The following is a 23,804-nucleotide window of genomic DNA, read 5'->3' as shown; positions in this document are numbered from 1 at the left end:
GCGGACTGCAGCCATCCCTCAGCAACGCACTATCATGTCGGACAACCAGCACATTGGTGCGGCCGTGATACCTCGTTCGCACAATATAGCGTGCGTTCGGGGTGTGTGGAGTCCCAGGGCGGAGGCTCTGCCGAGTAAAGTAGAGAACTCTGACCCTGCGAACTCGCTTCCAACTCGGAGTGTTCTGCCCGTTGCATCCTGCGTTGCTGCTTGTCATCCCGTGAGCATGCAGTCTCTGATACGGAATGCGCAGGGGGGTGACGACTGGGTGGAGCGACGAAAGGCAGAAGTGGGCCGGCGTCCCTATGGACTTTGGAAGGGGATCTGGCTGGCACTATGTTCCCGTACGGCACATCCGTCGCCGGGTGCTCACGCAGATTCATTGCGCGTCTGCGTCAAGACATTGGGGGTTTGTTTGGACATTGCATCTGGCCTCCCGTCAGTTTTGGTGGTCCCATCTGAAAAATGACATCCGGAGGTGCGTGAAGTCATGTGCCCAGTGTCATTGGGCCAGGTCTATAAGGAGAACTCCGCCGAGATTCCATCCTTTGTCGACTCCGGTCCCCGCAGCACTAGACTTTGTCTCTAGGTTCCCAGTGGGGTGCCAGTACCTTGGACCGTGTTCTGGGGAGGCCTTCACCGACCCTTCTGGGCCGCACCCCGATCATCGAAACTGGGGGAAGGGCTCTGCGGGAGGGGATTGCGTGGTGGCTCGGCAGGAGTCGGTAGAGCTGCCGTCAACCTCTGACGGTAGGGGGGTTGGTGGGTCGGCCTTGCAGAGGGTGGAGGACCCTGGACAGGGTGTTAAGGCTCGGCCAAAGCTGGTAGAGGTGCCATCAACCTCCGACGGTAGGGGGGCTGGTGGGTCGGCCTTGCGGAGGGTGGATGACCCTGGACGGGGTGTCGACGCCATGAAGGGCGGAAGGAAACATGGTGGCCACTGGATACCTAAGGAGTTCCGATTCAAGGGGGCTATGCCTCCAGAGGTTTGGGACTCATGAAAAAGGCACCACAGGAAATGGGTCCGGGTCATCTTGTGGACACGTCATTCCAACTGCATCCATATTCTCAGAACCCGGGGAAAGGGCCCTGCGGTGGGGGATAGTGTTGTGACTCAGCAGCAGTCTTCTGTGAGTCTTTCAGGATGCAAGATTAATTATGCAGCTAGGGCTCGTTAGGGGCATATTCTGGGGATAAAAGGACGGATGGTGCCACGCCCTAGTTGCAGGATTCAACGTTCCTTGGTTCGTTCAGCATTGATTGATCATCAGTCGTGGTTTATGTAAGATACACTTGGGAAGTGCTTTGTTTTCTGTAACCCTGATTCAAGGATACACTTGGAGAAGTGCATTGTGTTGTAAGAGTTTTTGTTTGGGATTCTGTTATCTCGTCAGAGACTATTTATGTTATTTTTGGGCTCACAGCCATTCTGAGCCGAGAACTGATAAAGAGAGTTCCTTTTAAGTTATTTGCCTGTCGTCTGTTTAACGAGCGGAGAAGGGGGGACAGAACACCTTAGTGTCTTTTTATCTACACTCTATTTGGATCTTAGTGTCTGGCCACTGAATCTTGGAATTTTATGCCTGCAAGAAAGTCATTTTGCAGTATACAATATATATTTATCTACTGTTCTGATTTGAGGAAAAGATCTCTCTTTTGTCTGATGGATAAAAGAGATGTATCAATAATATCAATCAATATATATTAATTTCATTGACAAAATTTATTGTAACCATAGAGTCAAAACCATAGAGTCCACAAGAAGTCACTCTACAAACTAGTTTGATTTCTGCAATCCTGTATCTTTTCCACACAAGGGAGCATTTAGCTTTGTATATTAAATGTTTGACTTCAAAATGTTACTTTTTTAATTATTGCTTTTCATTCTGTATTAATGAGTGCCATTTGTCTCAGAATATAAGTATCTTATACCCAAATATAATAGAACCCCATTCATAATGCAGAGAGACCACAATAGACAATAGGTGCAAGTTTGATTTTTGAAATGGTCTTTTCTGTACTTGTACAATTCTCCCACTACCTTCTGGTTTCTACTTCTCTATGCATAGAAGATAAGAAACAGAATCTTACAGGAGTATGGCTTATTCTTTTCATTAACAGAACTTTATGATTTGATTTATTGATGCTTTCATAAGCTCAGTTATACTGTATAGTGTCTGGAATCTAAATTATAACTGATCAAGGTTACCTGCTTGTGTTTATTTTCTAGATGCAAAAACATGTGATGAAGTTGATTTGGAAAGTAATACAGAATGGGAAGTGAAGACAATAACAAGTACAGTGAAACAATACTTAAGGTACGATTAAATATTTTATATTTCTGTAATTTCATTGAAACTATAATAGATGGTGAATATCACATTTTTTGAACAATTCAAATGTAAACAATTTTAGGAAGCATGTAGAATATTATTTTCTGGAATTCTTTATAGTCCTTTAAAATCTGTTCCATGTCAGATGACCTGAAATGACCTGGGAGGAAATTTAGACTGGGGGGAGGGATCAGCAACATGTCAAGCTGCTGCACAGTTGCCCTTTCTGTAGCAATGCATGGGCACATTTTTCTTTATAGCCTCAGCTGATTTATTGATACAATATTTCTTTTGGCTTATTCTGCCACCCTCAGTTTGTCCTGTCCTGTGATTGGAGAGTTGTACTGCTAATGGATAGGTTAATGGTTAAGCTCCTTTACTTAACTTTCTTTTCAACAGTACTTCGGTTTAAAAAGAAAAAGAAGTGGATTGTAATTTTCAGAGTGCAATCTGTGGAAATAGTCACAACAAACTTTTATGTTTTGAAAAAAAAATACATCCTTTAAAGAATTGATTGGTCTCTGTATGGTAATCATACCTTTATATTTCCTGGCTGTGGTGGTAGAAACTCCAAGGTTTTGCTCATATGCAATATGGAATACAACCCAGATAAATATTTGATGGAATGATGATTCCTCCCCCCCCCCAGTTCTTATAAAAGGCATCCTAAGTACAAAGTAAACGAAGTAAACAATGCAAAATTAAAAGGAATACATTCTAGTATGATAAAATATATAGTCCCCCCTTTTTTAGAATGTTTGTATTTAAAGTTGATTGTAAAGTTAAATGATCTCCCCCCCTTAATTATTCCAATGTTTTTCTTTTAACAGAAGCCTGCCAGAACCCTTAATGACGTATGAGTTACATGGAGAGTTCATCACTCCTGCTAGTAAATATATGACTTACAGATTTTATCTCTTTTAAAATAATAATTATTGGAAATCAGGGAAATCCAGTTAGGAAACTTAATAGTCAAAAACTTTTCTAAAAACCATCATATATTTCTGGTCCTCCTACAAATGCATACAGTATTCAGAATGTTAAAAACTTTCTACGCAGTACAAAACCTCACTGCAAACTATTATATAATCTATATATTCTAATTCAGTGACGTGCAGTGAGGTTTATGGCTGGTGAGGCAAGCGGGCCCTGCCGCCCCAGCGCTATGTCCGACATACAGGCGTCCCGCCTCTATGTCGAACATAGCGCTGGGACGTCCAAGGGAGCAGATCCGGGAAGATCGCCTGCCTGGCTTCGTACACTTGTACCAAAGATAACGCACTCTGTGACAACACCCGGGCGATTCCGTGCACCCTACCGCCCAACATTACCTCCCTGTAAGGGGGCTGTAAGCACTTGGGAGGATGGGGGGGACACGCTTAACACTGGATCGCGCAGAGGGTCTGGGGTGTGGTGTGTGCGCACCGTCCATCCGGAGGGAAGACCCCCTAGGATTGCAAAGGGAGCCGACAGGATGGAGGAGGAGGAAGAGCGGGGAAGGGGTGTCGGAGGGGGACTAGAAGTTAGATCCCTCTGCGCGTTTCTCTGAACGCGACGCCGTCTGTTTCTCGACGGTGGCCATCCTCCTCCGCTGGAAATTGTCACTTCGGTTGACGGGGGAGGACGGACGGGACAGGTAACCAGGTGACAAAATGAAAGCTTTCTTGAAAGCAGGCAAAAGCCGCCCTGCCACCTCGGCGCTATGACCGACATAGTGGTGGGAATCCCCAATGGATGACTCTACTTAACTGTTTTAAAAAGCCTCTTAAAAACCACCCTCTACAGGAGGAGGCAAGGGAACCAAGTGCCTCATCTACATAAGGAATTAACTCTTGCTTAACTCTGCTCAAGTGATCATAAAGATAGACTAAATGAGGCACATGGTTCTCCCGCCTCCTCCTGTAGAGGGCACTTTTTAGAGGCTTTTTTAAACAGTTAAGCACTAAGCAGAGTCATCCACTGTGACTCTGGCAGCAACTACCTCAGCCTTTTTCCTTTTACATTTTTTTTTTCTTTTCATGATAACAGTGGTGAGGCCCTGCCTCCCCTGACTGCACGTCACTGTTCTAATTCATATATAAAACTAAGTGTATTGGGCTAAATGCAAGGATGTTGCAATATAATAAACACGTATTAGCATCTTATGAAAAAATATGAAATGGGCAATGAGAAATCTCCCAGAATGTAATGTAGTTGAATTACATAGAAGCTAGAACTTTGTGTTAAGAATCTTTCAAAAAGATTACCAACAAATCCATATTTAACTAAAAAAGAAGAATTATTTTATGATTCCGTTTCCCCTGTCCCCCTCCCCCATCCGAAAAGCCGTATTGTACTGTATTGGGGAATGGGAGAAACTGCCCTAGATATTGATTGGCTGATTGTGATGTTAACATGAAATGCTCAATTACAATACTCAAAATATTTAAACCTACCTTTTATGAGAGAAGCAAATATTATCAGTTTCCCTATGACTATAACTATTTTGAAGGGAAGCCTAAAGAGGTTTATGACTTAAAGAAGCAGTAGTCAGCTAGCAGCAAGGAAGGGAGTAGAATATGTTATGGTTTGAAAGAGAAAGGAACCTGGAGCACGATATTTGGAGGATATGAAGAAAGAAAGATCTGTAAAAGCAAGGATTTATAAAAGGCAGATTTGAAGGACTCTTAGCATTTAACCTTGTAGATGCTTGGAGGAAGAAGGTAAAAGAGATAATGATACTAAAGGATATGGGAGATAAATGGTTGGAGTGGATAGTGTGTATTTATTTAATTCAAGATATTTATTCACCATTTTATTTTATTTTTTATTTTAATACTGCTCGTTTCACTATCAAGTGACTCTTGCTACCTAATTGTTTACAAATCTACATAGGTTTAGCAATTCTCATTTTTTACCATATTTGTTCATCATTTCATTTCCATTATTCCCCATGTAGGGAATGTGACATGTCTGTATTATCTCAGTGTAATGCACTTCAGCAAATTGTTTAAATATTATAATCAGGGTGGTTTTCAGGAAATAAAACTGATGTTTGGTTGTATATTAAGGAAGGTCATATACAAGGCCAAGAGAATAAAAAGTTACCCTCTTAAGATAAATGTTCTATAGCTAGCAACTTTAATATAGTGCTGAAGTTTCCTAGCATCCGGGGAGATGGAAAAAGTGTCAAAAAAGGATTTACCTTCGTATTTTTAAATATGCACAGGTAGCAAAAAAGAAAATTAAAATGTTTATACGTAATTTTCAGCATGGGTTGCGCCAAGTGCATAATATGAATTATTGTTTTTTCTTTTATTTAGAAAGTGGTAGCCCTGAATCCCGTTTTAAAGTTATCCACTCCTTGGTTCATAAACTTCCAGAAAAGAACAAAGAAATGCTTGATATTGTTGTGAAACACTTAGCAAAGTAAGCCTCTTGTATTGTACTTCGATGTTTACTTTTTTTTCTTTTGCAGTTCCTGAAAACTGATTATGTTCGGAAATGTATTTTTATATTTCATATAAACAGCAAAAACAAATGTTTGCTTTTTGCCTTGTTGTATAATGTATATCTGTTTTAGAAAATGTAATCTGGATGATTGAATATATGATATATTAGATAGATAGCAATAGCAGTAGACTTATATACCGCTTCATAGGCCTTTCAGGCCTCTCTAAGCAGTTTACAGAGAGTCAGCATATTGCCCCCAACAATCTGGGTCCTCATTTTACCCACCTCGGAAGGATGGAAGGCTGAGTCAACCCTGAGCCGGTGAGATTTGAACCGCTGACCTGCTGATCTAGCAGTAGCCTGCAGTGCTGCATTTAACCACTGCGCCACCTTGGCTCTTGGATGATAGATAGATAGATAGATAGATAGATAGATAGATAATTATCTATCTATATCTACCGTCCGTCCACCCACCCACCCACCCACCCACCCACCCACCCACCCACCCACCCACCCACCCACCCACCCACCCACCCACCCACCCACCCATCTATCTATCTATCTATCTATCTATCTATCTATCTATCTATCTATCTATCATCTAATAGTTGCCCACTCTTACTGGTTAAGCACTGTTATTGCAGTGCAATATTAAGTAATAGCTGAAATAATAAGAGGCAGTAGAGAAAGAAAAGAAACATTGCCAAATTGTTGTCATTTATACCAATATTCATTTTGCATACCTCTCCATACCTCAATGTACATCTGTCATGCTGGTAATTTAGTTTGTGTTCATTCTGTTTATTCAGCATTGGTAACCCTTTTTTTTCTTGTTTTACAACATATATCTTAGCTTGATTTTCAGTATTTTAATTTTTAGATTGGTGCATCTCGTTATCTGATTTATGTAATTACATTGCAAATCATTGACATACTAGAAACAACACAACAAGATCTTCGTGCAAAAATATATACAATGCACACAAACAACACATATTGATATCCAAAAATAACACTGTTCTAATGATAACACAAGCATTTCCTTATATAATTATTACCTAAAAAGCTAAGGAAAGATCATGCATCTATGTCTTAATTTCTGCTCACAGTTGAACCATTTGCTAAGCATTTTGTTTATTCTTATACATGCTTACATTCTATTGAGTAAATTGCTCTCACTTTACTCAGCAACAGACATTCAGCTCAATGTTCAGATATTTTCAGTACTTTCTTTGACTACATTCTTTGGGATTATGTTTTTGGGGGGCTATATACATTATTCAATATCTTTTTATTTTATTTTGTACGGCTTTTATTCTCTTAAACAGTTCCGTTTACCTCTTCCATACAGATTCCATATTTTTTGTTCTGAATCTTTTTTATACAGAAATTGTACTTCCTATGAACATTCTTTTTTTTAAAAAATTCATTTCTTTCCTTTTCTTCCACGCCTATTTTACTCAATATGTGCCATTGTCAAAATGAAAATGCGATCTGTATCATGGGCATGCTTAATTAATTTTAAAGTACTTTATGGCATAGTATCAGGTATATTTTGGTAACATCTTTCCAGAATTGAACCTGTTTATTCAAGCCACATATCTAGGGAGGCCCTGTTGAGAATAGCCCTGTCTTCACAAAAGCACATGGTGGCTGATCTAAGTGGCAGTTTTTTTCCATGATAGTAGAATAACAAAGCTGGCTGAGGAATTCTGGGAGTTGAAGTCCACAAGTCTTCAATTGGCCAAGGTTGGAGACCCCTGGTTCAGACTATTTGGAGATTGAAGCACACCATAAATAAACCTCATTTTTTTTGTAAACCTCACATAGAATCACTACCATCATTTCTTTATCATTGGAATTAGTACTGCTGTACCACTCAAAATCTTATCAGGTGACTCTCAGACAAAGAAATTCCTTCTTTCCACTCAACTGTGTCTTGTTGGTATGCACCAGTTTTTCTCACTGTTTCTTATTCTAGCCATGTTATTACAAATAGATCTGGAATCCACATCCAAATATCCATAGCGACTATATCCAGGGAATAGCCAGTGAGTTAGAAAAACAGACTGGCATCACACTGGTTATCTCTGTTCTTATATTCAATCCGGTGCCTCCTGTCATTTATTCCACAACCATTTTCATAATCACTTCTTGCTCTCTCAGATTCTTCCCCAATTACATAATTTTGACTAGAAAGTCCATAGGGCAACTTCAGCAAAACTCCAGTTGGTAAAGTAGCTGTCCAATTAAATCTGCTCTGCCAATCAGTCCTGCCTCCCTTCTTGAACTTACTGTATACTATTTGCTACACTCCATCCATTTTACCTCCTTCACTTATTGTTTCTCTTTTCCTCTTCCTAAGGATTTCTCAATAGGGCCACTGACTCCAGAGAGGAAGGAAATAGGATTTTTTCCAGCTACACTAAAAGCATTTGAAAAGTCTTTTCATTTGTCCAAAAACTTTACCAACAATGGATATGTTTCTCTTTCCGTTTTACTTTTTAATTGAGGTTCTTTATTTCATGTTGTTTATTGTTTGCTACTGTTAAATTCCAAGTCACTGTCTTCCATCTGCCGTGGTTATCTCTTAACATGGGCCATAGAAATTGTTCTACATAATTCATCATGACTCTAGTCAGATACGTAGTTCTTGTATGAAAACAGTAATTGGGAAAGGAATTTCTGTTGTGCAGTTATCTGGATATCACATTACCATGGTGCTTAGCCATGGCAATTTGAGCTGTCCCTGGCCAATATCATTGCAGGGACCTCACTTAACTTCCATCTTCCTCCCCTATTGACTTCACTTGGAAGCTGGCAAGTAAGGTCACAAATCACAATTACGTGACTGCAGGTTCACTGTGATGGCCAGAACTTCAAGAACTGGCCATGAGTACCACTTGTTCAGCACTGTTAAAGTTTGAACAGTTGCTAAACCAGTGGTCATTAAGTAAGGATTACCTATATACTCATCTTAATTGCACATGTGTTACATACAGCGTTCCCTGATACACGTAAAGACATTATTTTTTTCTTTTGACACATTTTCACCAATATGCCACAGTGCAACCAAACTCTAGTTTTAACCCCAAACATGTTGTTTCCACTATACTATGTTCCTCCTTTTTCTAATTGGAGTCTAATGTCAAGGCTGCTTCACTTAATAACCAAGAAAGAAACCACTCAATTCCATTTTGGCAGAATTAAGAGTACTTTTACTGATTATAAGTAAATAGAAGCTAAGTAAAGCTGGATCTGAGCAAAAGCGTGCGCAAGCAGTAGATATCAATACATGACCCATTCCCCTCCCCTTGGTAACCCCAGTCCATAGTCCAATCCAATATCTCCACAGCTGTCAGGTGGGAGACATCTTCAAAAATCATCATCAGGTTGGTATGCCGGACAATTGGCCTTGGCGGGAAACTCCCTCCTTGCCACATGCACAGTAGATGGTAAGAATAACTCCCAATTAACAGTCCTCCTGTACAGATTAATTCCCACATCCAAATACCATGCCCTCCCTCCTCGTTTCAATGGCAGCCGAAAAGCAAGCAGCAAAACAGAGGCTGACAGCTAATTTGCAAGCTAGATATTGTTGCCTACATATATTGTACATGGTGCTACATACAATATAAGAATACACAAATCAGGATATAATCCGTTATCTTCATTAACAGTATTGCTTTTAATTAAAGTAAAAAATGTTTTCACCTCAGAATGGTATAAAATAATTGTTAGCATTTACTAAAAACATTTTTGAGTGGGGAAAAAACCCAAAAGCTTTTTTGTTTTTCTGTTAATATTTTTTTTGAATAATTGTTTGAAATGTTAGGTACTTCCATCTATCAAATAAGGTTTATTATTTTAAGAAAAGGCAAAAAATGCACAAACTCATCCTGAATAATTTCAAAAGTTTAATGGTTGAAGGAAATGTAATTTTATTTTTTTCATTTTGAAGTAGCTATCATCATAATGCTGGTTGTTTTTGTTTCTTTTTGTTTTTGAAAAGTGTATCTGATCATGCTAAGAAAAATCTTATGACTGTGGCAAATTTAGGAGTTGTATTTGGACCAACATTAATGAGGCCACAAGAAGAAACAGTGGCTGGTCTTATGGATCTGAAATTTCAGAATATTGTGGTAGAGATCCTAATTGAAAACCATGAAAAGGTAAGTATGGGAAGTGGAAAAGAGATTTGATATCAAATTCCTGTGAGATAATTTATGATTTTCTCAACTTCCTTACTTCCATAACATAGGAAACAGAACCATGTTAATTTTAATAGATTTTCAGCATTTGTAAGGAAGAAGTGACATTTTCAGCCTTTGAAAAAATTATGAAATTCAGTTTGACCTTTAAATCTTCCCCGTTCATTCCCCTGTGAAAAACATTGCAATGAAATTCCACTCTCTATAAAAAGATGCTGATGGTTCTTATTTCTTCATATAGCTAGATTGGCAGAATCTCTACATTCTGTTTTGTAGAAAAATGCAAAATCTGTATGGAAAGGAAAGGAGATGGACTATACTATCAGTGTCTAATAAAGAGGATGGCTTTTTGATTAGGGGAATCTTTTTCTGCATTGCTTCCTTGTGAGATATACTCCGCATAACAATTGTTTTGTTGTTTTGTTAATAAGTTTATTAATAAAATCTCTAGTCTGCAGTTAAAGCAGTTATACTAGCCTGCCTAATGACTACTGTATTCTCAAATCTGCAATTTTTTTTTTCCTGTTGGACTTTAAAATAGATCATCCTTTTATCCGCCTGTGACTTTCTAGTATCTCTGTCATTTATCTCTCTGGCCCCCAATATTAACTCTTCAGCTTATCTGCAAATAGTACCTATTAGTACCTATTAGAATTTTTCAAATATTTAGAGTCCCCCCCCCCCCTCGGAATATATTTCAGTAAAGATTTGGTGGAGTAAACACCTGGCAATTCAAAGTTTGGCAGATGTGAAAATAAAAACTCCTGAAAAAGTTGAAACTTGTTTTCAAAATAGTTGTCCTGTTGCAAAGTTGTCTCAGAATGCAAAACAATAATTAACTCCTGTGAAATTCATAGTAAATGAAATATTAACTGAATCTTGATAGATTCATCAAGGCATGATACGAACAATTCAGTCATAAATTGATAATATTCATGAATCACTGATTTTGGACAATGGTAAGAATAGCATCATTCATTTACCCATGAGTTTATTAGCATAGGCTTAATAAACAAATGTTTCTAAGTGCCTTCATTGCACCCTTCATTTCCACATTATTTATTTATAGATTGAATAAATGGGAGAAAACCAAATTTTTCATTGGTTTAAGGTTTTATATTGCTTTTTAACTTTTATGTTTAAAGTTGCAGTCTCAATTTTTTAACCTCTATTCTAAAAAATAAAGATGCACAGAAAAAAGAATGAAAACATATGGGTTTGCTTCTATAGCCATATCTTTATACTTCATCAAGGTTCTGAGAAGTATAACTTATATGTATTAATGTCTTTAAATCATTTTATGTTTCTACTGTTGCTTCTGCACTTGCCAGAAAGTGTCAGCTTGTTCAGTTGACTCCTCTCTCCCACACACACAGTCCTGCTGCTTTCCAGACTGGCAAAAAGCTTGCTTTCAGTACAGTGGAAACTACTTGATTCATTCTAGTCAGACTAGTAGACAGATGTCTATGGAAGCATCACATCAAGGGAGACTTAAAATGTTTCACTTGTAACAATTTATTTTAATTTCCTACATGCATGTAATAACAGAAAGGTGGCAGTAGAAGCAAATGTATTTTCCACTGGTCTTATTTATTATAGTAAAGAAATTCTCCTTCTTCTTGGTAGTCTAAACCAATCCTTCCTTCCTTCCTTCCCTCCCTCCTTCCCTCCCTCCCTCCCTCCCTCCCGTGGCATAAAGTTAATGATAGTATTTATAACTATTTTTTACTATTGTAAATATAATACCTTACATACATTAAATGCTGCCTTAAATTCCCCATATTCCAACACTCAATATTGAAATTCAAAGTTGTGATTTAATCTAATCAGATTACCTACAATTATTATGGCTGCCATGATGGATGGGAAGTGGTTTTTCTTGTATGTTTTTATTATATGATGTAAACCATTTGGACTCACCTATTTGTGAGTTGGGATGCTATATAAACTCAATAAATAAATACATACATATACATGCATACATGCATACATGCACGCATGTGAGAAAAGTTCATCCAACAATCATGCTTTTAATCCCATTGCCATATTGTTTTTGAGAATTTCAATAATATATTTGTGATTAAGAATTATAGTATGGGATATCACACTGATGTGCATACTACAGTTTTTATATATTCGGTAAAGTTTATCAAACAAACATTTTGTCCTTGTTCTAAGAAGAGTTAATGTGGCTTTATGAATATGAATGTATATATTATATTCTGTTAAATATTACATTGCTTTAATTTCTTCATATGTAGAATTTTTAATATTTAAATTAAATTAATAATCCACAATGTTCAGGATACAAAGTGAAGTTGATTCAAAAATGGCTATTTCTTCAAGGTGTTAGTTGATGTTGATTTTTCCTGAATTTGTATTTTTTCATCCATGTACTATGAATTACTCTGCATTTTGGATGATACTGGTACTTAAAAGAATTTAATATTTAAGCCAAGTAGAATACATGAAACCAGAACTGGGGGTGGGGAAAGGGAAGAAAAAAAGAGGGTAAAATGATTAATTATTTCATTTAGTAGAATATTTCTATTTCTGTTATACGTGGCAGTAATTATGTATTCCTTTTGTCCAACTCTTTTTGTGAAAAGCACATCAAGCAGATTTTCCATATGCTTTTTATATTGGACAATGTTTCTTTATAAAATAAAGACCATACTGTAAAGCATGATTTTTATATCTTCATCATGTGGTTTAAATAAAATATGTTACAGTAGAATGCAGAGTCAAACTTAAAAGCTAAAAGCCTAGTTAAGTAGTTTTAGAATGGTTCATCTGTTAAACCAATAATCGCTTTTATAAAAGAGCTTTATGTCATCCATATGTTTTAGCAGATTTATTTACATATTCTTAAAATAACTATGTGCAAAATAGTGCTCTTTTTTCCACAATTAAGGTAACCTAAGAAGAGAAAATTTGCTCAGTAACACTGAGTAATACTTACCTAGTTTTAAAAAAATCTTATTTAAAATTGTATGTCAGATCAGTAAAATATATTCATAACACAAGTTCTACTTGTATGTTAGTTTCGCCCCAAGTATGCCTGAAAATCATTTGTAACCTAAATATCAATCATTAAACATAATACAGGCTAGACAATTTTCATAAATGGTTGACCTAAAGCAGGGGTGTCAAACTCGCAGCCGATGGGCAGCATGCATCACACGCTGGCACCCCCATACCTAATTTAGCAAAGGGGGGAAAACTCATTGTATTTCATGTGACAATGCCATAATGATGCGGGTTTCACACTCCTGATCTAAACAAACAGCATTTTTAATATGCACTTCCTTATTACTTTTTTTTCTTATAAGTTCTAATATATTTACTATTGAAGGCAATGATGGTGCTATTTTCTTTATTAAAAAAATCAGACCTGTGAAATTTCATGATGGTCTATGAAATCTAAAAAGCACTCAAAATAAAGTAGGATGAAAAATTTAGAAGGTGTTTAAATTAGTTTGAAATCGCCCTGTCCTAGAATATTAATGACCATTCTTTTCTTCCCAAACATGATTAGATTCATTGTAAATCAGTTGAATTTTGAATTTGAACTGATTTTTTCCCCTAAATGAATTAGGTTTTTTTTCTCTACAATAATTTTCAACAATATGTACCAAGTCAAATCCCTCATGTTCCCTTATCCCTTTGAATATTTGATAATTAATGGATTATTTTATTTTGAACTGACCTGATTTGCTATGAAAAAAAGAGCTACAGGAACATCAAAATACTCTAAAGAAAAGAATGAATATCCATACCTGAAAGAGACCAATGATTAAAATTACTGCAACACAAAAGTCCTGGTCTCTTTTCCAGTTGGCTGTTAAATTAGTAGTCAGCCAGCAGGGTCAATAGGCGTGAAAAACTTTGTGGCTTTCTCTTCTGTTCCAACAACTCTTCTCAAGATGTTTTGAAATGGAGTGGTCTAAGTTTCACATCCTTGTTCAACAAACCTGTGGTCTCTGAGTATTGCAGCTAGGGAAGGTTCTGTCAGAATTTGTACAGCTAAGGAAGAATTTTCAGTAGGACATCCACCTCGGCATATGTTCCTGGATGCAGTTCTTATCCGTTAAACATTGCAATAACAGCATTGTTAGGAATCTCTGCGCTCTTCAGAACAACGCCAACAAATTTTCTTATTTTATTGGTCTATCTTCATTTCTTTAGTTTGGCTGTGTATTTTTCTATAATTGAAAAGAAGACTGTCTTCTGACATTATAGGCCGTTTGGGTAATGATTCTTCCTACTAATTAGTAGAGCATATGTTCCCCATTTTTTTCCAAAGTCCACAAATTACAGAATTAAGATGCCTTCCAAGTATGAACATTCTGTTTGTCTAATATGCCTGAGAGAGGTCCATGTCCCCGAAAATTGATCTTATTGTTCACCTGCCCACAGTGCACTTCTGTCATAGAAACTGATTCCACAAAAAAGTTGTTCAGTTCTAGGAAATTAGTATTCATTTTGCTGTACTGTATTTTGCCTTTTCTGTCAATTTAGTAAAGGATGCAATTAAAATAAACATATATTTCCCCCATTTTTATCTGTTTTAGTCATTTAAAATTCTTGAAAAAGCTGTGGTTAACAACTGTGTGCCGATGTTGCCCCAAAGTATACTTTACATTTCTTGGAAAAGTAGATTTTCCATGTTGAAAAAAAACTTTTTTTCAACATGCTTTTTTTCTCCTTTATATTATTAATAATAGTAGGGAATACCAAGAATTTAATTTTTCTGTTAATGTTGTTTGGGCCTTAGGCAGCATGGAGTGGTCTCAGTTAAAATGTATGAATAGGACTACTCTTGAGAATATTTGAATCAAGAATTGTCAAATGTTCTATATAATTATTGTATATTTCAAATTCCTTTTGCGCTTTTGATGATTTCTTGATGTTGATGCTAATGGACAGGTAAGAATTCTATCTATGAGACTATAAGAAGAAAAAGGATGCTTTGGGCTTTATTAGGGTGAGTCCCCTGTTCCTTAAAGTTTAGTTTCCATACATTTTAGCACTTCTATGGAGAGGTTTTTTCTCTATAAAAAAGCTATAGTGTTACAAATTGCTTCAGTTACGACTACTGCAATGGCTACTCAGATTGTTTCAGAGCAAACCTGATGTGTTTATTTTTATCTTCAATGTTTTAAAGTCAGATATTGTATGATATTGCTATGATGCTCTTGGGAACCATGACATAGACCTTTAGAGTAGCTAATCTTGTACTATTCTTCCATTTAACAAGACAGTAGCTCCTTTGAACTATTCTTACAAGAGTTATTTTGGATTTGCAATGTCACTGCTTTGCAATTTTATCTATCTTATCTATCTATCTATCTATCTATCTATCTATCTATCTATCTATCTATCTATCTATCTATCTATCTATCTATCATGTATTAATTTTTTACCACTTTAAGCAAGTTGTTATAGTTAAGTATAAAGGTTTTTCGCCATTCTATTTCCTATTGTTACAACAGTGTAATGCAGTTTTCAATACTATGCATATTTATTATTATTTATGGAGATTTTACGTCATCCAGGTCATGGTTGTCCCAAAGGTCCTTTTTTAAAAGGCAGCTGTACTTTCTTGTTTCCTTTGAAGACATTTCACTCTCATTTGTACTTGTTCTAAGAAGAATTAATGTAGCTTTATGAATGCGAGTGCATAAGAAGTGAAATGTCTTCAAAGAAAAACAGTTGCCTCTTGAAAAAGCATATTTGGGATATTTATTGTTAGTTTCCTCATTTTGATTCCTTTTTGATGGTAATTCCATATGACCACCATAAAATGAGAATAGTACAATACACTTTACATGAGGCTACCTTTGAAGGCCATTCTAAAACTGCAGTTGTTGTAGACATCAGCCTACTTACTATCAAATGAAAACTTTCATAGTGATATAACATGTGCTATAGGCCCTGCAGAAGTTTTGGTACATTTATGGTGCAATTCAAAGCCAGCTTTTACTTAAGAAGCCTTTTATGGCTTGATTCCCAAATATTTTCAGAATCACCATCTCTGAAATTGACCCCGTCCAGTACATTTTATTTTATTCATTCTCCATTTGAGGGAGATTAGGCAGACCATTGTGGATAAACAGTGTATTTCAGTGGTCTCTGTTTAATAGAATAGCCCCTATCAATGTTTGACTAGCACTACTCTGACAATTTTTTGAAACTAGTTAAAACTACTTTTTTTTAAGACTACGATAATGAACTGTCATCATAGGGGTAAGCAGAATACAATTACAGTCTTTAAAAACTCTATTTATTTTAATGTTAAGATGCTAAGTATTAGAAATGCAGAAGTATACAAAATAAATAAGTAAATTAATGCAACCTGTCAGAGAACAATTAACAATAAAAGAGTACAGAAAACTTATCTGGTTCACGTTGATTAAAAATGTCATATTCTCAGCAAAGAAGATAATTTTTATTTATTTACAATCCATACCAACATATATAAAATGATATATATATAACAGTGATATAAAAATAATAAAATAAAGCTTAAACATAAAAGCTTGAAGTAATTAATAGTGTGATAGAAATATTAAGATAAAATCTGCAAGACATGGCTATTGTTAAAAAATAAGCTACCATGTTGCAATTGGAACCAGGAGTTCATCACTTACCAAAACAGTTGTAAAACAATGTGTCACATGACCACACTGTTTGACAACACAAATTCCAATACTAAATTGTGCCATTAAGTGAAAACATCACATGATCATTACTGTATCCCAACTACCCCATAGAAATGGTGATCATGTGACTATGGATGCTGCAACCAACTTACATATGAGTGCTAGTTGTAGCTGCCACGTCTGAATGATCTCTGAACGATTATTAAGTAAGGAACATATGTAATAGCCAAAGTTGATTTCCTAGGATAAAATGGATAATCTACTCAGAGAAGTAATTTAGATTTCTAACAATGTTATTAGTTTGCCCTCCCTTTATTGCATAGTGGGCACTCTAGTTATGAATGTGGAATAGATTCAATTTCTATACGATAACATGCACTAATATGAATTTATTAGGGAATACTGATGTATTTACAAGTTGTTGCTCTTTTAATTTGATGATTTTGGTGAAGGTGGAGTATCTCCTATGTAAAGTGTGGGAAATATCTGGCAATGGAGCAGGAGAAAATTATTGAGCTGTAATGGAGGTGGAAAATTCGGGTTATGTGGGAATCTAGGTCTGTATCCTCCATTGAAGTCTAACTGAATTTATCAGGGGTGAGACTTAGATATTAGACATAAAGATTTAATTTTGGAAAATAAAAGCTCAGTAAACTAAGCTGAGTTTGATTTTTTTTCCCTTTGGGAAGATTGAAGTTAAGAAATGATCCAAAGATATCCCCCCACCCATTTTGCTCCCACCAACACCTGATGAGACAGAACCTCACATGAACCCAAAAGAAATTCAGCCTAATTCCAACCAGATAAGATGAAATAAGGAACCTGAGTTTTAGTCTTTAAACACCCCTATCAATAGCCTTCAAAAAATCCTTTTTGCATATAGAGGAGATCCACATCTTGTTTTAATCTTGTTCCAACCCCCAATTATTGATACCGCAGTTTAAAAATCCTTTTAAGATCTTAGGCAATAAACATCAGCTGTGGTCAAGATGAATGGAAATGATTGATCATTTATTTATCTTATGAAGATTTATGTTCTGGAGTAATGAGAAATGAACGTCTGCATGAACCCACCTACCCATATATTTTGGGAGGCCATCACTTTAAAAAAAAACATAATCCTTTTTAAAAAAAAATCTTTATAATAGTAACAATTTGGGGAAATGTGAGGGAGAAGAGAAGAACATTGAATGCCAGACTTGGTTCCCATCTAAACGCAAAAAGTGTTTGGTAGAGATAAAGCTGTCTGTCAATGTAAAAAGCAAGATGTTCACTTGTCCTCAAAAGATTTTAAGGAAAGATACTGAATCTCTGTGATTCAATTTCATTCTTATTTCTAGTTTAAAGTGTCTAGCAAAAAAAAAAAAATTGGGAAAAATATATTTGAGCTTAAAAGCCTAGGAAACTGTTATAGCAGTGTAGAATTTTAGAACTATAAAGGACACTTTTTCAAGTGCCATGTGAAAAATCCCTCTTCTTGGTTTTAAATTTCACCTAATAAAATTATGCACTAGATATATTGTGCACTAGGGTAACTGCTTCTTAAAAATAGAACAAACAAACAAACAAAGTACACGAATAGGAAATCAGTGTCTTGTTACTATGATTCTTCATTTCAGTAAGATTTAATTCCTTCTTCCCAATTGGGAAAGAAATATTTGGCAAAATCAGTGTTTGTGAAAAAATAAGCAGGCTAAGCTATAGTTATATATTACTTTCCTCAATTTTAAGAATTATAACAAAAGACTTGAGCAAAGTTCATAGGTTGAGTAAATTATAGAGCTTATCTCTTGTCTTAGTTCATAACTCTAGCAACATAGTTGAAAATTCTTTGGTCTGTGAATTTAAGTGTTTTGCAGTGAATATTTATGTTTATTTTAATTTTGATTTATTTAAAATAATCATTTTCAAAATGTGGGAAATTGAATATAAATCAAAGACAAATTATTTCTTGAAAATGGCTTACAGGATTTATACAAGTTGTCCTTCACAGTAAATCAGTGTGTTTTATATTGCTCTTTCAGATTTTCCACATGCTGCCTGATGCTTGTTTCCCTGAGCCTACCCTTGTGCCAATCTCTCCTCCAAACGCCCCACCACGACAATCAAGACGACAGGGGCAACGTAATAAGAGGCCTGTTGCTGTATATAATCTCTGTCTAGAGCTGGATGACAGTAAGCCGTTCATTAAATTTTCTGTCTTGGCAAGGTGGAATTGCGATATATCTTCTGCAATAGCTTTCATTTTGTTATTTTTGTTTCTGAAAGTTAGAAAATGGAGGCAGGGTTCTGATAGAATGCATTTTATAATATCTTGGGTATATAACTTTAGGACAACGTGTATGTTTTTACTAAAATTTTCAACTGATTTAACATATTTGACCTCTGACAATAATTACAAGTTGTATGATAAATGGAATAAAATAAGAATCCAAAGCAAAGCTTTTTAGTGAGTTTGAAGAGACAACTCTAGCAGTAATAGCATTATATAATTACATATACAGTAAGTTGCCAAATGAGAAAAAGGTTAGAATTCATTGTGCAAAAAAGATGTAATCGTTTTTCAGAATGCAAAGATTACATTTGTAGTTTTTCCATTAAAATATTTTTGCAGTGATACAATATGTAGAGATATAAAATGACGGTGAAGTGTACAAACTGACTGACTCATTTTCCTCATAAGAAGTATATCAGCAGTACTCCAAACTATTATGGTTGGTTGCACAGTCAGCCAGATGTTTAGATTGGATTTATCATTTTTGACCTGTTAAGTCTTTCCTAAGAATCTGGGAAAGACTTAATTTATTTAATAATATTAAAGATATTGTCACACTTGTCGCAGGATGTAAGCTGTCATAGGATGTAAGCTGTTCCAAGTAAAGTTTCCTTTTGTAATTGACTGATGGTGATTTTGTCACTGCTGATGGTATTCAAGTAGTTTTCTGATTGTTTTGAGATTGCACCCAAGGGACTTATTACTATTAGTGCTAACTTTCTTTTGCTACCTGTATGCTACTTCTATTTGCAAGCTTTTGTGATTTTTTCCCCACGTCTTTTTTTTTATTCTGCTGTCTCAAGGAATTGAAGTGTTAAATTTTTTTGGTCTTTTTTATTGACAATTGTTAAGTCTTGGATATTGTGTGGCAGAAGATGTTTGTCTGTTTGAAAAGTTCCAGAGCATTTTAGCTTCTTTAGTTTCTATTACTTTATCTATTTGTGTGACCGCCAGTTCTTGCTTCTTGTTATTTCTTGCATATAATTCCAATGTACCAATGTACAGCAAAATCAGACATAAAAATAAATTTATATACATTTCCCTCTTAAAAAGTGGGCAATGGCTATGGTCTCCAACTTTTCATCTTGGTGGCCATGTGAGTGGCAGGTGCATGCACAGAGCTCCATTGTATGAGTGGCAGGCATGTGCAGTCTCCACTCACTAATGGAGCTTGATTCATGAGTGGAGGGCACTTGTGCTCAAAGCTCTACTCGCACTCGCATACAAAGCGCCATTCGTGTGAGCGGAGAATACTCGAACAGACAGCGCTTCTGCTCTTGTGTAAAGCTCCATTTGTGCAAGTGGAGCTTTGTATGCAAGCATAACGCTCTTCGCACAAATGTCTCCCCTCACGCTCACTCCACTCAAGCAAGTGGAGTTTTGCATGTACTTGCGCATTGCTCGTGCAGCCTGGTTTGAAACAGGCCATGATCTGGTAATAAGCTGGGGGATGGGACACCTTCTTTATGGTTTTATTATTATAATTGGTCACACAAAATCAGCAAGATGTTTACACTGGCTTTGGCATTTGTATCCACTGATTGAGTCCTTCTAAGGACCTGACATAAGCAGATGTTATTGTTTGATGGTGTTAGATGTACCATTATTAAATGGGTAATATAAAGTTAGATTCACATTCAAACACTGGTGAAAACTCTCCATTTACTTATTCATTTATTTATTGTAAAATAATGTTCAGGTTTGTTAAATATTAAGTCCTATAGAATAGAATACAAATAAGAATAGACTAGAATAGACTAGACTAGAATAGAATAGAATAGAATAGAAACTTTACTGGCCAGGTGTGATTAGACACACAATGAATTTGTATTCGATGCATAAGCTCTCAGTATACATAAAAGTTATGTTGGAAATCATGATCATTGTCATAAAATACATTCATCATAAATAATAAGATACAACATTTAGTGATAGTCATAGGATACTAAATAACATAAATTATACTAGGAAACTAAATAAAACAATATAAATCGTAAAGATACAAGCAACAAAGTTATAGTCATAAGTAGAAAAGAAGATAGATAATAGGAAAGATGAGAATAATAGTAATACAGCCAGTGGTGGGTTCCTACATGAACCGGTATCGGTTCGCTCGCTCACGCGCTTTGCTTTGTACCATCCCCTCGCAAAATCAATGAATCAGAGTTTCTTCTTTTCAATGACTGTGAACAAAATACCTATTTGTTTCAGTTTTAAAATCCTATAAGATCTTAACCCACTCATTTTCCAAAACCCCTCATCTTAAGGGTCCCAGTCAGTGGTGGGATACGATCAGTACGCCCCAGTACTGGTGTACCGGTGCCTACTGGGAGCACCAGGTACCGTTCCGGTACGGTACTCCAGAGCGTCCACCCATCCGCCCTTCTTACTTGTATTTGAGCCGATTGCGGCGTGCACATGGTGGACGCCAGGCCCCGTTGCAGCGTACAGGTTGCAATGGGATCTAGAACCCACCATTGGTCCCAGTGGTTCTTGCTAGGTTTAAGTCCAAAACTCTGGCAGATTTCCAGTGAATAATTTCGGCACCTTGGTTGTAACACTGCTTATAGTCCGTGTGAAATTTTGCTGCAGCCATTGATCAAGTGGTCAGCTATTTCAAGCTTCTTACTACAAAGATGACATGTGTAAACTGCCCAGAGTCACTTAGGTGAGATGGGCGGTGTAGCAATTTGATAAATAACCAAATTAGTTTATTGTTTTGTTACACGAAAATTTTTTGCATTCATCAAAATAGTTGGCAAAGTAAGCTAATAAAATAAAATCTTCAGTTCCTTTCTTTAACACTCCTGATCTTAACCAGCTCCATGTGTGGTTTTTATTGGCTTTTTGCACATTTATATACACCTCTGGCATTTCTTCACAGTTGGACATTTAGTTTATTAGAATTCTTTTTAGACTTTTGGTATTTATTTATTTCTTACATTAATTAAGTAAATCTCTTCATAAAGAAAAATGTGCTCAATACCCAGAAATATTACAGGCAGCTTAATTTTAGTGATATGCAAATAGATGACATGTAGCAATCAACTTTTACTTACTGAGATGTATTTATTGATGAACAAATGGTACAAATTCTAAGCATATAACAAATATTATAAACTGTTAGCTTTTATATATAAATACAAACAATGCCTTTTGTCTTCCATATTTTTCATTTTGTATTTAAACAGCAGATCCAAACTTGTCCTCCAGAAAATCGGTGTGTGTGTATGTGTGTGTGTGTATGTATATATGTATGTATTATACATACATATGGAGTAGGAAAAATACTAGGTATGTGGTGATGTGTTTTTTAAATATTGTACTGTAATAAATGTTTAAAAGAAATAGATTTTAAAAATAGGTTCTGCACTTAGCTTGTTAGAACCACCATAAGCTTCCAACAGGACATCTGTAGTTCTGTTGGAGCAAAAATAAAAAGCATGGTGGCATCTTAAAAACTATGTTATTTGTCATGGCATGAAAGCTCATTCCACAATAAATCTGTTGATCTTTAATTCTCCATAATATTGTTTATTCATTTTTTTTAATTAAGATATCACATTTCATGGCAGCTTCACTTGCTTGCCATAAGTTTTGAAGTTAGATGCCAATAATTTGAGGATGCCAATAAAAACCCAAACATACTTTGGAAAGAATAAGTGGCCTATCACTGTTCAAATTTTTAGACATCTTAAAACAAGATCAGGCTAGAGATTTTAAACTGTCATTAATAGAATTGTTAACAGCAATATATAATTGTTAATAGCAATATTGAAATCCCCACTGAGTTTCTTTAGTAATTTCAGATGGCATGTTAAATTCTTTATGCAGCCACAGAGACCAGATTTCCTTTTATAGCCTTTAGGTGAACGTCCTGTCTAGCAGAGTTGGCTCCTGTATAGCAGTGAATTGTAACACTGGACAAAATAGTACAATTTGGGATAGGTTTATATATTTACTCAAGATGAAGTAAATGGCTCTAATTTGTCCTGTTCCAATTTAGTTTGTAAATGGCAGTGCAGAACCCTAACAAAAAAAGGATTAAAAAATAAACTTCACTTCCTTGCATAAAGCCTCAGAGTTAGGAAGAGAGTATATAAAACAAGAGGTCCTCAAACCTCCATAGTTGCTTACTTCACAGAGCTCAAGAGTAGTTGAGGTGCATGAGAAATGAATACAGTTAGATTATAAAATAAAATACAAAAATATGAAATGACACAGTACGGAGGACAAGGGGAAAGAAAGGTGAGGGGGGAGGGAGAAAAGAAGAAAAAGTGTTGCTTCTGACTCTCTATTGCAGTAGAATAATGCAAATATTTCAATTTACATACTTGTATTAACATCCAGATGGGATTATTCAAAAATAAAACTTACATCATGGCACCAGGATGTCCATGTATTTTGATTCAATCACATTTTGTACAAATACTCCTGATATAGATAATTGCCTATTCACATAGGATTTCTCTTCTCAAAATAAGAGAAAAAGAGACCATTACCAGCATTCAGGGATATTGGGGAGAGTTCTATTTTTCCTATTACTTAATATATATTTTTTATCTTCTGGGTGCTCCAGTAGATAAAATTTTGACTTGTCACTTTAATTCCAAGCTAGTATGGAATTCATCTTATCCTGCTTTTATCTTGTTTCTTTTTATATGATAACCATTAGATCTATCATATCTTTGACATTTTAATTATGTGGTCTAAAATAATACCCTAGTGCAGTATCTGATTCTGCTGTGAACTGTTTTCCACAGCTTGATAAGATTGTGAGGTTTTGATCCTTTATTTTTAGCTACCTCAATGAGAAGTTCACGTAGGAGGATGCTGCACATCTGTATGCTAGCTATTCCTTTAGCATGCTTTTCTTAAGGTGCTAATA

At 35.9% G+C, this 23,804-nt stretch overlaps 1 protein-coding gene across 5 annotated transcripts in view; it reads left to right on the top strand.

The window, feature by feature from the left end:
* The window catches only part of ARHGAP10 (Rho GTPase activating protein 10), a 106,951-nt gene that overhangs the window by 58,592 nt on the left and 24,555 nt on the right, over positions 1-23,804 (top strand). For all 5 annotated transcript variants that reach the window (XM_087724326.1, XM_087724325.1, XM_087724329.1 and 2 more), the window contains 5 exons: positions 2,231-2,318; positions 3,164-3,222; positions 5,636-5,741; positions 9,778-9,937; positions 18,666-18,816. In XM_087724326.1, the coding sequence (XP_087580452.1) occupies positions 2,231-2,318; positions 3,164-3,222; positions 5,636-5,741; positions 9,778-9,937; positions 18,666-18,816 (564 nt within the window). The remainder of the gene's footprint in view (positions 1-2,230; positions 2,319-3,163; positions 3,223-5,635; positions 5,742-9,777; positions 9,938-18,665; positions 18,817-23,804) is intronic.

Source organism: Thamnophis sirtalis, unplaced genomic scaffold (assembly GCF_051295495.1).
Source record: "Thamnophis sirtalis isolate CommonGarterSnake01/CBP01778 unplaced genomic scaffold, rThaSir2_p1.2 scaffold_10, whole genome shotgun sequence".
NCBI lineage: Eukaryota > Metazoa > Chordata > Lepidosauria > Squamata > Natricidae > Thamnophis > Thamnophis sirtalis.
Note: the sequence above shows the minus strand (reverse complement) of the source record. Positions and strands in the feature narration are given on the sequence as shown.